Here is a 15938-nt window from a genome sequence, read left to right as displayed (position 1 = left end):
CTTCCTTGTACTTTGCAAACATCAACTGCTTGTATTGTTTCTTGAAATCACTCATATTAGTGCATTGTTTGAGTTCCTTACTCAATCCGTTCCATAATTTGATTCCACATACTGAGATGCTGAAGGTTTTTAGCGTTGTTCTCACGTATAAATTATTTTAAGTAGAATTTTTCCCTGAGGTCATATTTCTCCTCTCTTGTCGAGAAGAATTGTTTGACATTTTTAGGTAGCAGATTACTGTTTGCTTTATGCATAATTTTAGCTGTTTGAAAATCAACTACATCATCAAATTTTAATAATTGTGATTTTAGAAATAGAGGATTTGCATGTTGTCTTTGCGCGGCTTTATGGATTATCCTAACTGATCTACAGTATTTTGCAGTATCTTTAGCGAGTGAAGTGTATTTTTATAATTATTTCCCCATATCGCCACACAATAAGTTAGATATGGTAATACCAGGGAGCAATAGAGTGTATGGAGGGATTTTTGATCGAGGACGAATTTTGCTTTATTCAATACTGATGTATTTCTCGCCACTTTATGTTGTATATTTTTTATGTGCGATTTCCAGCTCATCTTTTCATCGATTATGACTCCCAGAAATTTGTTTTCATTCACCCTTTCCATGTCCACGCCATCAAACCAAAAAGTATCCTTTCTGCTATTACCAAATAGCATTATCTTTGTTTTACTTAGGTTCAGGGATAGTCTGTTTTTATTAAACCATCTTTTTAGTATAGTCATTTCGTCTGTAACTTTTTTTTTATTAGCTCTAGAAGAGAAGGCAGTAGTATTGTCTACAAATACTAGCTTTAGGTCTTTCGTGGCTTTACAAATGTAATATATATATATATATATACACAGTAAGTTGAACAGTTTTGGTCCCAGTATTGACCCCTGGGGTACGCCGCACAATATATTTAAGAAGTATATTCTCCTAGCTTCACAAATTGCTTCCTGTTGGCTAGATACTTAGCTTTGAACCCAGTTCACCACTAACCCCCTTATTCGATACCTTCCTAATTTTGTAATTAGGATGTTGTGGTTAATTGTATGGAAAGCTTTAGTCAAATCCATAAATACTGCAGCTGCACACTTTCTGTGATCTATAGCGGTGGTGATTTCCTCTGTAATTTCAATCAGTGCCATGGAAGTTGAAATGTTAGCTCTGTATCTGTATTGGCTGTCTGCAAGCATTCTTATTAATACATTTGTCCAACCTGTTGTTGGACAACGATTTTGAAAAGCTGTGGTAATAACGAAACTGGGCGATAATTTGTAAATTGATGTTTGTCTCCATTTTATCGCTAACAACTACAATATTATCGTTAACAATCACACTGTTATCGCTGACAACTACAATATTATTGTAACAACTACATATTATTAACCCACTGATCTGCAAGCGCACACACACATACACCCCCCCACACACACACACGCATGCGTGCGTGTGCTGGAAAAGTGAAGCGCTGCATTAGGATTCTGAATGTGTGCCTGCGGGCTGAGAGGTGGGGAGGCTGCTTTAGGAGCAAGGAAGGTACATTTCTTTTTACGCTTTCAATCACCGCCACTTTCATTGGTCTGGGCAGCAAATAAAGACCTTCCAGACATGAAATGATGTTCATTTCGCCTTTAAATATGCTAAAGGATACATTCATCCATTCACAGGAGATGGGAGCAAGTCAAGCTGATGGATGATAAGCTCCTCCTCTTTTATGGCTTTTTGTCAAAGATGAGGAGACACATTGTCTTCTAGCTGAGGGGCGTCACTTTCAAAACTGCCACTATGAAACTCAGCGACCTTGTCTATTTCCTGGAATGCAAGAAGAGCTGCTTCACACAGCAACAGAATAATCCTTTTGCATTGATGCTCTTTTAAAGGAAAACTGTACTTTTTAAAAAAATTTTGCACATCATCCACAATTCTTATGTGAAACATGAACACACGTCTTTCTCTTTTCTTTGTGTTCTAAAGATTAAAAAACAGCTAAAAAGAGGCAGCAAATTAATGCACATAATGGGACACACATATAAAATAATGAATACAACAATGAATTACAATTTTAAAATGTTGTGGTTTGATGCACATTAAACATAACAAATACTAACAAAAACTAAATAAAGAATATTGATATTAATAAAAGCTTATACAATTACAACAAATAATACAATACTGAATACGAATTTGATTCCCCTTCTGGGATTAAAATGAGTTCACTAAAATCAAAATGAATATTTTATGAGCCACATTTTTAACTGTATCTATCTAATGTAATTTTGTGTTTGTTTTTTGCTTTCTCAAATAATAATATCGTCATGTCTCAGGGGTAGTAATGCCGGCCGGCCGGCCTGCATGAACTTAACATAAACACTGTGGCACCATGACAACATGAAAACAAGGACGATTAAATAGAAAAAAAACAATACAACACAACAGAGAAGCAGAATTGTTGGTTGCAATTCAATTTGGAAACTGATGAGTAATCTCCTGAGTGAGGAAATAAACATTCATTGTCATTTATTTGGAACAAATTGCAGTTGAAAGCTGAAAAATTCTGCTTCTTGTGTGCAACCCATATCACCTTTCTAAAGCTTCTGCAAAGAATGCATCTTCTGCAGCGTACTGCTTATGTTTGGAGCCAAACAATGAGCACGGTTCCATGTATACTTAGTAGGATTCTATACAAAAAGTCAAATAAAGTGTCAATATTGTGCAAAATGTCAAACTTTTGTGTTTATTTATCATTAAATGTATTGCTATTGTCAGTCTTCTCTTTTCAAAAGCTTCATAAAGATGGAGAATGGACATTAAACTATGGTACATTGCATGTAAAACACCTCACAAACATAGCTTATGGGGCGGGGGGAGGGGTCACTTGGTAAATGCCCTTTTGGTTGTGTGTGCAACAACAAGAAGCACCTAAAACATTCTTTGAAAATAAAACATAATGGTCTTACCTCGTTTATCTGGTACAGAAAGAGCATGTGTCAGAGAGAGATATAGTACAGCGTTAGAGGGCCAATTGTCTCATCATTAGGAATAAACTGCCTTTGAGGAAGGAAAAAGGGCATTAACCTGAAGACACAATGATAGAAAAATGGTAAAGAAGACAACATAGAAAAATAAAGGCAGCGTTTGTGAGGCTAAGGGATGGGTTGCCATGCGGTGGACGCCACATGAAACCAAAAACACTCATAACAGATCACGCCTGGAGGTATGCCCACGGTGCCGCAATGATCCAATAATACACAAGGTTCTTTTATTTCAAAGACATTTGACCATTTAACACATTTTAACCCTACATATGTATTTATACATCAAACATATACTTTATTATCATTTCATCATATTGTACTGTATGTACATAAAAGCTTGTTTACTTCTTGGTACGGTTTGTTTAGCGTTCACACCGGAACTTTGCAGCATGAGACCAAAAATTGCTTAAAAAATTGCTTATGCATATAGTGTGACTTCAATTAAATATTACAAACAAGTCTGCTCACTTATGTAATATTTCTTTCATCCATCCATCCGTTTTCTATGCCGCTTGTCCTCACTAGAGTCGCGGGGGTATGCTGGAGCCTATCCCAGCTGACTTCGGGCTTGAGGCAGGGTACACCCTGGACTGGTCGCCAGCCAATCACAGGGCACATATAGACAAACAACCATTCACACTCACATTCATACCTATGGACAATTTAGAGTCTCCAATTAACCTAACATGCATGTTTTTGGAATGTGGGAGGAAACCGGAGTGCTCAGAGAAAACCCACACACACACGGGGAGAACATGCAAACTCCACACAGAGATGCCCAAATGGAGATTTGAACTCAGATCTTCCCGATCTCCTGATGGTGTGGCCAACATGTTAACCACTATGCCACCGCGCGGCCTATTTGTTTCATTTCTTTTCAAATATTTTTTTTCTTCTAATTTTCAAACAATTGTAGATGCTTTAAAATGTTCTTTATGCCTTTTGTCCACAAAAATTTTTTTTTTTACAAACATTCTACCATAAAAAAAAAATAGTCCAAAACGTTTCTTTTGCGAAGGCCACAACGTGTAGTTATTGATTTTTAAAATTTATTACGATGTATTATTTAAAATAATTAGGGATGCTCCGATCGATCGGCCACTGATCAGTATTGGCCGATTTCCATAAAAAAAAAGGTGTGATCGCCATATGCTGATAAATCCCCTTTCAACGCCGATCATAAAAGCCGATCACCTGTGGCTACTACTATTGCAGCCACAGTGACCCTTTCATGTAGTGTAGTGTCTTGCCCTAGCTAACGTCTTGGGCAGTGTCGTCCTCCCACTTTCCTTCAAAACAAAAACAATCATGTTTGCCGTGTGTAACCAAACTGTTAACACATGGCACGAAAACTATCTTAGCACGTTAAAAAGCTTTAATACTGCATTTGAAGAACAACATGGACTATGGAGTATTTATACAGCACCTCTGGCCTATAGCACTCATAAATAAATTGAAAAATGTATAATTACTCCATGTGATTGATATCGGTATCGGCCGATTTAAGTCCTGGCTGATCAGTATCGGAATCGGCAGTATAAAGCATCCCTGAAAATAATTATTTATTTTATATTCTTTTAAAAATTAGTAATCATATTACTTCTTTTTACTTCTTTAAAAAAAAAAAAAAAAAAAGTAATCACATTACTTCATCATGGGATGTATCAAGAGGGGACAGGAAAACTGATCCAAGAAAACCATCTGCACCTCAACACCACCAAGACCAAAGAAATGGTGGTGGACTTTAGGAGAAGCAGGACACACCCAAAACCTGTTCTCATTAAAGGTGATCGTGCGGAGGTGGTTCACACCTACCAACACCTGAGAGTGCATTTGGATGATAAGCAAGAAGCTGCTACAGATCTTCTAGTAGACTGTAGACCAGGGGTCACCAACGTGGTGGCCGCGTGCACCAGGTAGCCCCCCACAACCACATGAGGTGCCCGTAAGCCTGCTTTTCATTTAGGTTTTGAGTTAATAATGAAAGAACAGTAGAAAGAAATGCATTCTGAAATACAAAATGTGAGTTGTGGACACCAGCATTTTGTTCATGTTCTGGTAAAACAAGCATATTCACTTTGTTCGGGTTTAAAATAAGCTCTGAAAATAAATGTTATAAAAATGAGTAGCTCTTGGCCATTTTCATTTTGTAAAAGTAGCTCTCACAAGGAAAAACCTTGGTGACCCCTGATTTAGACTGTAGTAGCTCGTGCCCAGCTGTAGACTATAGTGCACTGGAGGGGGCAGCCTCTAAAAGAAGGACACCACACATCTGTACAAATTGGTGAGGAAGGCAGGCTCATTGGCACTGAGCTAGACAGCCGGACATCTGTGGCAGAGCAAAGGACACAGAGGAAGCTCCTTTCTATCATGGACATTCAGCATCATCCAATGCACAGCATCATCTCCCGACGGAAGAGTAGTTTCAGTGGCAGATTACTATCACTGTCCTGCTACACTGAAGACTGAGCAGATCATTCCTCCCCCACGCCATGCGACTATTCAACACAACAGAAGGGCAGCGATAAAAACATACAAGGCTGGACTTATTATCTTATTTCATATTATTGCACTACGAATTCGAAGTGCTACACTTATTAATATATTTATTTATTCTTATTCTATTTTCTCATTTTTCTTCTGTCTTTATCTTGCGTTGTTTGTTTTAATTTTAAGGTTTAAGTTTACTATGACATTTTTGCAGAGCTATCTATCTATCTATCTATCTATCTATCTATCTATCTATCTATCTATCTATCTATCTATCTATCTATCTATCTATCTATCTATCTATCTATCAAACTATATTTAGAAAGTCATAAACAGGTTTTCTATGCTCTAACTACCAAAATATTCATTTTATTAATATTGAATGCTACTTTGCGGAAATTCACTTACCGCGGCCAGGTCTGGAACCATTTAACCGTGATAAAAGAGGGAAGACTATACAGCTGTTTATTACCTAAAGGCGCACATAGAATGGAGCATTGATAATTGAAAACATTACATATAATGAATTCATTGTTGAACTTTAATAATGATTTGGAGCACAAAGTAGAAAGGAAAATGTGGCTCGCTTTGACCACAAGGTCAAATGCTGCTACTGCTATCTTGTGGCAAAAAATACATCAGGAGCTTGCCTACAGCCACAGCTGTTAATACCAATGTTTTTTGACATGAAGTTAAATAGAGACCCAACAGTTAGTTTCTTTGGTAGACATGCACCCTGCGACTATGTTAATTAAATAGAGCTTAATTAAATAGAGGTGTTAATTGGAGCCCAAATTCCATTGTGAGAACACGTAAAAGTACCTCTGCCCAGGATTTTTTGGTTACTTTTGCTCAGCTAGGCTAAGGTGTCCAAAGAAGCAGCATTGAATGAAATCAAACATCTGCTAAAATTCTCCCTTGACCTTGGTGCCTGCGTGAAGGCTAGTGGGCTGCGATGAGGCTGGAGCGGCGCCAGCCTCTGCTCCGCTAATGAGGCCAAACGAGAGGGATGCTCTCCCGTGGGGGTCAACAATCGCCGTGTGGCATTGCACTCTGGCGTTACACTCTACACTGCCTGGCCGCAACGTTCTTAATAGAGCAGTGGCTCAAGATTGTCCACCAGATGACTTATTTGAGGATGGGGAGGGGCGCAGCATTTGACACAAAGTGCACAAGCAGGGCAACAAGTCACCACATAAACATGGCCAGACAGGCAGCATTAACAATTGATCCTAAAATTGCAGCCAGGGAGAAGCAAAACTGCTTTGATGTGCAGGCGCAACACAACAACAACACACGATGACACAAACACACTATGTCCACAACGACACGAATGAAGAGACAAACACACATCATATCCACAACAACACACATGAAGAGATGGAGACATGTCCACAAGGACACAGATGAAGAGACAGACTCATACCATGTCCACAACAAGAGAGGCACTTTTAATAAATACTTGCCTCCTTTTGGTGTTTTGTTTGCATCACGATCATGTGAAAACTGTTTTTCTTATTTACCAAATTAAAAAAAAGTCCAAAACTTAAAAAAAAAAAATTAAAACATTGGGAGAACTTTTACTTTTGCTTTTTTTGGTTCCCATTTTCTCCACAAAGTTTGAGTTTTAGATTTTTTTTTTTTTAAAGTAAATTTGAAATGTTCTTTTTGAAAGTTTTGACGGGGGAGGTTTGCACATAATTGTAGATTTTATTTATTTATTTTTTTTTTCTAAAACCATCTCCATGGTAAAGAACTTCCAGGGTGTTTTTGTGACATTATCTTCTTACTCTTGCTAGTCCTGACTGATTATGGTGTTTGCATCTTTGTCTTTATATTCATTCTCTTGTTGACAGTGGATGAATGAAGTCCACCCTGAGACCAATCACTGCACGCTCCTTTCAACTGCCAAATTGGATCACATCGGGGTCACCAATGTGTCCACCACAATATCCTTATTACATACTTTTGGGTTACTGGTATGAATTGTGCAATAATCCGGAATTAGCTTGCTAATTGTTAGAAATGCACAGATGACCATACACAACACTTTGGTTAACATTTTTGCCTTTGTGGATTCCTTCTACTGAATTTAGGTTTGATTCACATTCAGCTGTGCTAAGTCAACTTTGCTATTGTTTTCCTTGATTTGTTGCCTTTGTGCCTTTTCCACAAATGAATTTCTTTGTTATTCTGATTGGCTAAAGTGGTGTTAAGGTTAGGAGTTATGTTTGAGTTCATTTTAAGGGGTAGAACACATTATTGAACATCAGTATGCAATACAGATGCAAATATGCAAGGTTAGCACCACTTGGCTAGTTACGGGCACAGTATAGTGCCACCTTCTGGGTTGGCATGCACTTGTCAGATTTTTTGGAGTCGGGGAAAAGATGCATCGGTGGACATGTGGACATAGTGAGAGCGGACATTTCCACAGTGTTTCCAAGAAAATGTGGCGTTCCTACCTCGTACTCCTCCTTGAATCCGTACCCCTCGGCGCACTTCATCTGCGTGATGTGCTGCAGCAGGTCTGCCACACGGATGGCAGGGTGCAGCTGTCCGCTCTGGTAGGGTACGTCCACGGCCTCGCGCTTCCTCAACGAGTGTGTGTGCGACTGCACCAGGCTGCTGGTGTCGCTGCTCATGTTCTGGCTCTCGTCTGCAAAAAGCACAAGGGGAGGCAGGTCCCCAGGTGAGGACAGGATGCAAAGGTTGGCGGCGATGCAAGAAAAGCATAAAGGAAATATGGTGGCGTGGTGACACGATGCTTGAAAGCAATAAATGATATCTTATGACAGTTTGGGGGTTTGATGGAGTGTCCTGCTTGCTGTTGTCCCAGATGGATGCTTATCTCATTTACTGTTCAGCATGATGTCACCACCATGTCTAATCTGTTTGTTACGGATGCTCACAACAACACAACCGCACTGACTAACAGGATGAGTCATGTGGTGAGAAGGTTCCGGTCCATTTGTCTATTAACTAACCGACAGACATTTAGCTCACACTTTCAATACCGTTCGGTACTCTGGTCTGGTTACAGTTACAGTAAAACCTGTATATGGCGTGCACATGCTGATATAGTGGTCATCTCTCAACCTAGCTTGTGGATTTGATCTTCAGTACCCCCATGTCCAAGTATCTTCCCCAAAGATACTGAACCCTCAGCTGCAGCAGTAAGTGACTTACAGTAGGTGTCACAACACTTTACGTACCTTCAAGGTAGAAACATATACAGAAAGAAAAAAAATGGACCAAGTTTCTGACATATGGTATAATTTAACTATTTCAAACAAATTTGCTCTATATTTGTTTAAAATTTCTGTTCAAATAAATTTTTTTTTTAGAATTTTAAACAAATGGCAATTTGTTTTGTTGTTTTTAAATTCATGAATTAATAATTTAAAAAAAATCTGAAAATATTAGTTTCACAATTTACAATTAAAAAAATATATATTTTCTTTATACCAGGTTTAAAAACACATGTTTTTATGGGCGTAGTTATCGCATTACAGTCATCCCTCGTTTATTAATCGATTAATTGGTTCCAGACCTGGCGTGATAAGAATTGAATTTCCACAAAGTAGGATTCCTTATTTATAAATGGAAGATTTTCGTAGTTAGAGCAGAGATAACTTGTTTAAGACCTTCCAAATGAGCTTTTTAACATTATTAGAGCCCTCTAGTCATGAAATAACACCCCTATATCACCTTTACACTCCTATTCCCCAATATAGTAGACATAACAAGAGAAAATAAGACATAATATTGGCTTACACATGTTAACATTGAGGGGACTTTTTTGTTCTTGTTTCTTTTTTTTACTTCGGGTACTTCCTGCTGTCGCTAATGTCTTACCAATGTCTTCCAATACGTTTTCTGCATGCCTTATTTGCATTTAGGTCATTTAGTTATTTTTCTGCTTGAAAATGCTTCATTTAGGCCAAAAATCTATACATTTAGCTTAAAAATTCTTGTGGTCAACCACGAAACAGCAATGATTTATTAATTAATATATTTGAAAAACCGTGCTAGAGTGAAGCTACGAAATTCGAAGCGCAATGTGGTGAGGGATGACTGTACTTGGGTTAGTTCAGTGCTGCCACTCCAATAGTGGGGCGGGTCCTCCTGGGGGGGCGTGAGAAGCAGGGAGGACTTTTAACATTAGTGTAGACCTGCCAACATGTATAAATTTGTCGTACACAACATGCAGTTAGACTCTTGAATACGCTTGTTTGCTTCCTTGCTCTCCATTTTTTTTGCATTTCGCTGGTTTCAGTTTCAAGTTCAGTCTGTACAGTACAGTATAGTACACTACAGATAAATAAATAGATATGAGTTTCTCAAATCGGGGGGATGAGAAAACATTTCTGTCCCCCAGTGGGGGCATGACAGAAAATAATTGGGAACCTGGGTTAGTTAGATATTTCAAAGACCAACAAATTCCACTAGATTATAGAGGGCTGGTGTGGGGGTCAAGGGAAAACAAAACAAAATGTACAGAGTGTGATGTGGAAAAAAAAAGTGTATTATCTTTTCACCCTCCCCTCGCTGGGTCGTTCTGATCACAACCTCATCCATCTCGTCACAGACTACACTCCAGTAGTGAATAGACAACGCCCTGTGAAGAGGCCTGTGAAGCAGTTGTCTGAGGAGAGCAGTGCTAGGCTCAGAGACTGCTTCCAGACAACAGACTGGGAAGCGCTCTGTAGTCCCCATGGCAGTGATGTTGACAGCATGACGCACTGCATCACAGACTATATCAACTTCTGTGTGGAGAACACTGTGCCCTCCAAGTTGGTGCGGTGTTTTCCCAACAACAAACCCTGGGTGACCTCTGAGATTAAGGCCCTGTTGAATAAGAAGAAGAGGGTCTTCAACTCGAGGGACAAGGAGGAGCAGTGCAGAGTCCAGAGGGAACTCCGGCATAAGATCAGGAAGGGGAAGGACTGCTACAGGAGGAAACCGGAGAAGCGGCTGGAGGAGAATAATGCCAGGGAAGTCTGGAGAGGCCTGCAGACCATCACAGGCCATGGTAAAGGAGTGGGGAGAGACCAAGCCAGTGGGGACAAGATCTGGGCAGATGAACTCAATCTGTTTTTCAACAGATTTGAGTCTGCCCCTCCTCCCTCCCCTACCAACTCACCACTCTTCACCCCCACATCCCCATCCCAGCCATCCGTTACCCCCCTCTCCATAACTGATGATCAGGTGAGAAGTCAGCTGAAGAAGATCAAGGCAAGGAAGGCCCCGGGACCGGACGGCATCAGCCCTAGAATCCTCAAGGACTGTGCCGACCAGCTCTGTGGAGTTCTCAGACACTTGTTCAATCTCAGCCTGAGCCTGGAGAAAGTCCCGGCCCTGTGGAAGACCTCCTGTGTGGTCCCGATACCAAAGACACCGCGTCCCAAGGAGCCTAACCACTTCAGGCCTGTTGCCTTGACCTCTCACCTGATGAAGACCATGGAAAGGATTATCCTGCAGCACCTGCGACTCCTGGTGGGCACTCAGCTGGACCCCCTGCAGTTTGCTTACCGGCCTCGGATCGGAGTGGACGACGCAGTGATCTACCTGCTGCACAGATCACTGCTACACCTGGAGGACAGCGGGAGCGCTGTGAGGGTCATGTTTTTTGACTTCTCCAGTGCCTTCAACACCATCCAGCCGTCACTACTCAGAGTGAAGATGGAGAGTGTGGGAGTAGACCAACACCTGACTGCATGGGTTATAGACTACCTCACCAACAGACCACAGTATGTGAGGCTCCGTCACTGTGTGTCTGACATGGTACTCTGCAGCACAGGTGCCCCTCAGGGTACAGTGCTCTCCCCTTTCCTCTTCACCCTCTACACCTCGGACTTCACACACAACTCCACACAGTGTCACATCCAGAAGTTCTCCGATGACACAGACATTGTGGGTTGTGTTTCAGAGGGGAATGATCTGGAATACAGGACGGTCATCAGGGACTTTGTCAGCTGGAGTGAGCTTAACCAGCTGCAGCTCAACACCGGCAAGACAAAGGAGATGATCATTAACTTCCAGAGGAAAACATCTCACTTCACACCGGTGAACATCCAGGGAGCGGACATAGAGTTGGTAGACAGCTACAAATTCCTGGGTGTTCACCTTAACAACAAACTGGACTGGTCCGTCAACACCCACGCCCTCTACAAGAAGGGCCAGAGTCGCCTCCACCTGCTGAGGAGACTGAGGTCCTTTGGTGTGTGCAGGACTCTTTTACGGACCTTTTATGACTCTGTGGTGGCCTCAGCCATCTTCTATGCTGTGGGCTGCTGGAGAGGGGGCAGCACGGACAGGGACAGGAGCAGGATCAATAGACTGATCAGGAGAGCGAGTTCTGTCCTGGACGGTCCTCTGGACTCCGTGGAGGAAGTGGGGGAGAGAAGGATGTTGGCTAAGCTGACGTCCATCATGGACAACACCTCTCACCCGCTACATGACACTGTGGGTTCCCTTAGCAGCTCCTTCAGCAGCAGACTGTTACACCCACGGTGTAAGAAGGAGAGGTTCCGCAGGTCCTTCATACCGACCGCTGTCAGGCTCTACAACACCTGCACCACCTGAACCATGTTGTAGTCAATATGTATTCTTTACACTGTATTCTTTACTTGCGTATCTTGCTTGCTGCTGTAACAAGTGAATTTCCCCGCTGTGGGATAAATAAAGTACAAATACAGGACAAATCTAATAATATAGATAACTAATAATTAGGGACGTCTGGTAATACTTTATTGGCATAAAAATTAGATTTCACTTCATATCAGTATCTGTATTTCTGCTGATAATGATATTGCCAACAAGCATGCTAGTTCAGCATGTCTGCGGTCTGGAATATTTTTAGCACCAATCCAGATGCAAAGATGCAACATGTATGAAAACATTTTTTACTGGCAGTACACCAAGTTTGTTTAGTTTATTTGGAAACTTGAGTCAGTGGTAGACGTGAGGCACAGATGTTGGGGGGTAGGGCTGGGGGCAGCCAGTGATGAACGTGCAGCCAGAAACATGGAGGATGTGTGGATGTGGAGGAGAGGGTTTGAGGGGTGAGGCCACAGTGAGCACCATGGGAAGCATCACACAAACAACAAACACAGCTCTGATCTTCACATAAAGAAATTAAATCAAGTCAAAAAAGAGCCCAGGAGGGAAATGGGAAGAGCATGAATGTGGGGGAGGGTGGGCTGGGGGTGGGGCTGGGGGTGTTAATGCTGCCATGGGGGCACATGCTAGGCTAATGCTAACATGTCCACTGGTCATGCAAGTGATGTCACAATGTCAGAAGCGCTCGCTCGCTGTCCGACTCAAACACGGACCCCCCCACCCCCAGACCCAGGGCCCACATGGGAGAACTTACCATTAATGGGCACTTTTTAGATAGCAGATACATAAGAGGTTACGTATGTGGAAAAGAAAGAGAGAAAGAGAAAGAGAGGAGAGGAGAAGAGAGAGGGGATAAGCAACAATACAGCATGAGAACCTGGTACAGTCTTTCAGCTAGCCTACGCTAGACGTGGACCCCTCGCCCCCCCCTCGAAAGATACCTTGGCCCGGTCACGGAGGGGATGGAGGGTGGGTTTGCTGAGTGATGGATGGGTGGTGATGACAAAAGTAAAAGAACCAAAGAAGGAAGTTGTGGCTTTAAAGTGTGAATTTAGTAGGAAATCACACAAAAATGTATGGCATTGGGGGGGGGGTAAGTAAACATGGTATATATACAAATACCCTTAAAAAACCTTCAGAAAATGTTATTTGGGAAAAACCAACCCAATCATGCTTAGTCCTTCAGTCAGTAATAATCTATAAATATATGATAAGAAAGAATAAATTGTAAAACATAATAAACGGCATACATGTACTGTACGCAATGACATGATATACTGCAGGTGCAAGATGGCAGTGCCCTGGGAGGCTGCTACGGCTGGGACGGTGCTATTTTTCAACAGGAAACTTTTTTACAAAAACACTTGCAGTGAGGAGAACATAAGTAAACATATGACCGTAAGTCCTGACTGTAATTCCAACAGGCAGGCAGTGTGGGCAACAGAACAGGCCTGCATCATCTCGGACTGCTCGCCGCATACCGTCGCTAGCAGCTTTAGAGCGAGATGGAAAAAAAAAAAAAGACGAGTAGCCTGACCACCAGCCTAAAGGCTATACCGTCACTCCCATTCCATCTATCAATTATCTTACCGTATCTTACCGTGCCTATACATGATACAATATAAATAAGCATTTTTAATTGGACTGTGTTTGACCGATGGCGTAACTTATCTTAAATATTCCAAACAAATTTGCCCTATATTTGTTTAAAAGTCTTAGAGCTCCAAATGAACTGTATAGATCAATCAAGCTCAAAGATACCACACGAGTCTCTTTAATGGTAGCAGAACATTTGAATCACACTTTAAACCATGTTATAATGAGCAATGAGGGGTTGCGTTCAAAGACATCACGTAATTTAAGGTAAATGTATTTGTTTTCAGTGTATTTTCCAGCATACTTAAATGTAGCAAATTGTACACCCGAATTAAGAGTTACGAAGTGAGTGATAAGAATATCCACTTCATGTTTTTCTTTATCGTCCCGTTTATTTATACACCCACATGCATTATAAAGCCGTTTTTGTAATATTCAGAGTGCCCCGAATGCATCTCGCGGTCTTGTAATGAGAATGAGGAAGTGTAAACAGACTAGAAATGTGTGTGAGTTGGGGATACATACAGTATATGGTGTTGGAATTGTACTGCTGTTGATGTATTCAGGTCAGAATGAAGTTAGAAAATAGCGTCAGACTCTGTGTGACTGTGTGGCGACGCTCCACTGTGCTTCCGTCCGTCATAACAGAGAGGCGTGCTTGCTCTGGTGCGCATGCGTTAATTACACGAAAAAATTTAACATCTTAATAATAAATAAATTAGTTACCACCGCTACAGCGTTATTTTTGACGGTCCTTGTTTTTATGTGCGTAGCTATCGCATTACAGTCATCCCTCGTTTACAGTATTGTTGTTAATTGGTTCCGTACATGACCATCGTAATCATTGAGGACTGGTTCTCAATTATTTTCTGTCATGCCCCCACTGGGGTACAGAAATCTTTTTGCAACCCCTTCACCCGATTTGAAATTCTATTTAGAAACTGATCATTTATTTCTCTGTACTGTACAGACTGAACTTGAAACTGAAACCAGCGAAATGCAACAAAATGGAGAGCAGTGACGCATATAAGTGTATTCAAGAGTCAAATTTCATGCTGAGTACAACAAATTCATACATGCTGGCAGGTCTGCACTAATGTTGAAAGTCTCACTGCCTCTCACGCCCACGACAGTTCACCTGTCTCCCAAGAGGGGCCCACCCCACTATTTCCAAAGCACTGCTTTAAAGGGAGATGGTGGCGGCTCCATTGGAGACGGGTAGCTTGACGACCAGGCTAAAGGCTACACCGAGTCTCCCATTCCATCTATGAATTATCTTACATTATCATTCATTTGCGGTGAGTACCTATACGTTGTTAGCAGTTTTTTTGCTATTTTTGGCGGCTCTTGGAGCGTTTTACGTGTCAGTGCGAGGTATTGTGCTTTTGTATAGAGTTCATGCAGGCAAAGTGTTAGCTACGTTTACAGAAAATGCTGAAACTTTTTGTGGTATTTCCTCAGTCAAAGAGCAGGATTTGGGTTAGCTACACTTTGTTACTTTGCTAGTTGGAGTCACTATGATATACAATACATATACTGTTAATCATAACGGTTTTCAAAAGCTACATTTTTTTTCTGATTTTATTTTTCAGCAAAATATAACACATTTTTTTTATAGTATAGAGTATTGGCCATGTTTGCATTGAAATACAAAAATACTAATAAATATTAATAGTTAAAGTAATGTATTCATGCTTTTTATACAATTTCCTACCAAAACCAGGGGTGTCTAAACTTTTCCCAGTGAGGGCCACAGTGAAAAATGAAAGAATGCAACTTTGCCACTTTGATGTTTTGTAAAGCCATTCATGTAGATATGCTAAGAAACTATACTGTATACTGTATGTTTCAAGAAAAAACTGCATTTCAGCTTTGTGATATATGGTGAAAAAGCATTATTGTTCATTCAACTTCATATCAATTTCTCGTTTCTCTTTTATACTCTTTTTTTTTACTGCTGTTTCTTTTACTTTTTACATTTTTATAATCTTCTTAAATTCTCATTTTGTTTTTATAACATTTTCCCCAACCTAATTTTCCAAAAATTAGAGCTTTATTTTTTTTGTTTCTCATAATTACTAATTATAAAACAGTAAATTCTAAAATTATAATAATTATAGCAACAAAATATATATAATAATTATTATTTTTATACATAATAACAAATATTATAACTTTTATATTTTAA

General features: G+C 40.6%; 1 protein-coding gene across 4 annotated transcripts in view; it reads right to left on the bottom strand.

Moving 5' to 3' along the window:
• LOC129177682 (receptor-type tyrosine-protein phosphatase mu-like) overlaps nucleotides 1-15938 on the bottom strand; it is a 284927-nt gene that overhangs the window by 58472 nt on the left and 210517 nt on the right. For 2 of the 4 annotated variants that reach the window (XM_054769053.1, XM_054769055.1), the window contains 2 exons: nucleotides 12909-12920; nucleotides 7996-8189 (listed from right to left, as the gene is read on the bottom strand). In XM_054769053.1, coding sequence (XP_054625028.1) covers nucleotides 7996-8189; nucleotides 12909-12920 — 206 coding nt within the window. The remainder of the gene's footprint in view (nucleotides 1-7995; nucleotides 8190-12908; nucleotides 12921-15938) is intronic. The other 2 variants (XM_054769054.1, XM_054769056.1) reach the window with 1 other exon arrangement.

Source organism: Dunckerocampus dactyliophorus, chromosome 2 (genome assembly GCF_027744805.1).
Source record: "Dunckerocampus dactyliophorus isolate RoL2022-P2 chromosome 2, RoL_Ddac_1.1, whole genome shotgun sequence".
In the NCBI taxonomy this organism is placed as follows: Eukaryota; Metazoa; Chordata; class Actinopteri; order Syngnathiformes; family Syngnathidae; genus Dunckerocampus; species Dunckerocampus dactyliophorus.
This window is presented reverse-complemented; position numbering and strand designations above follow the sequence as displayed.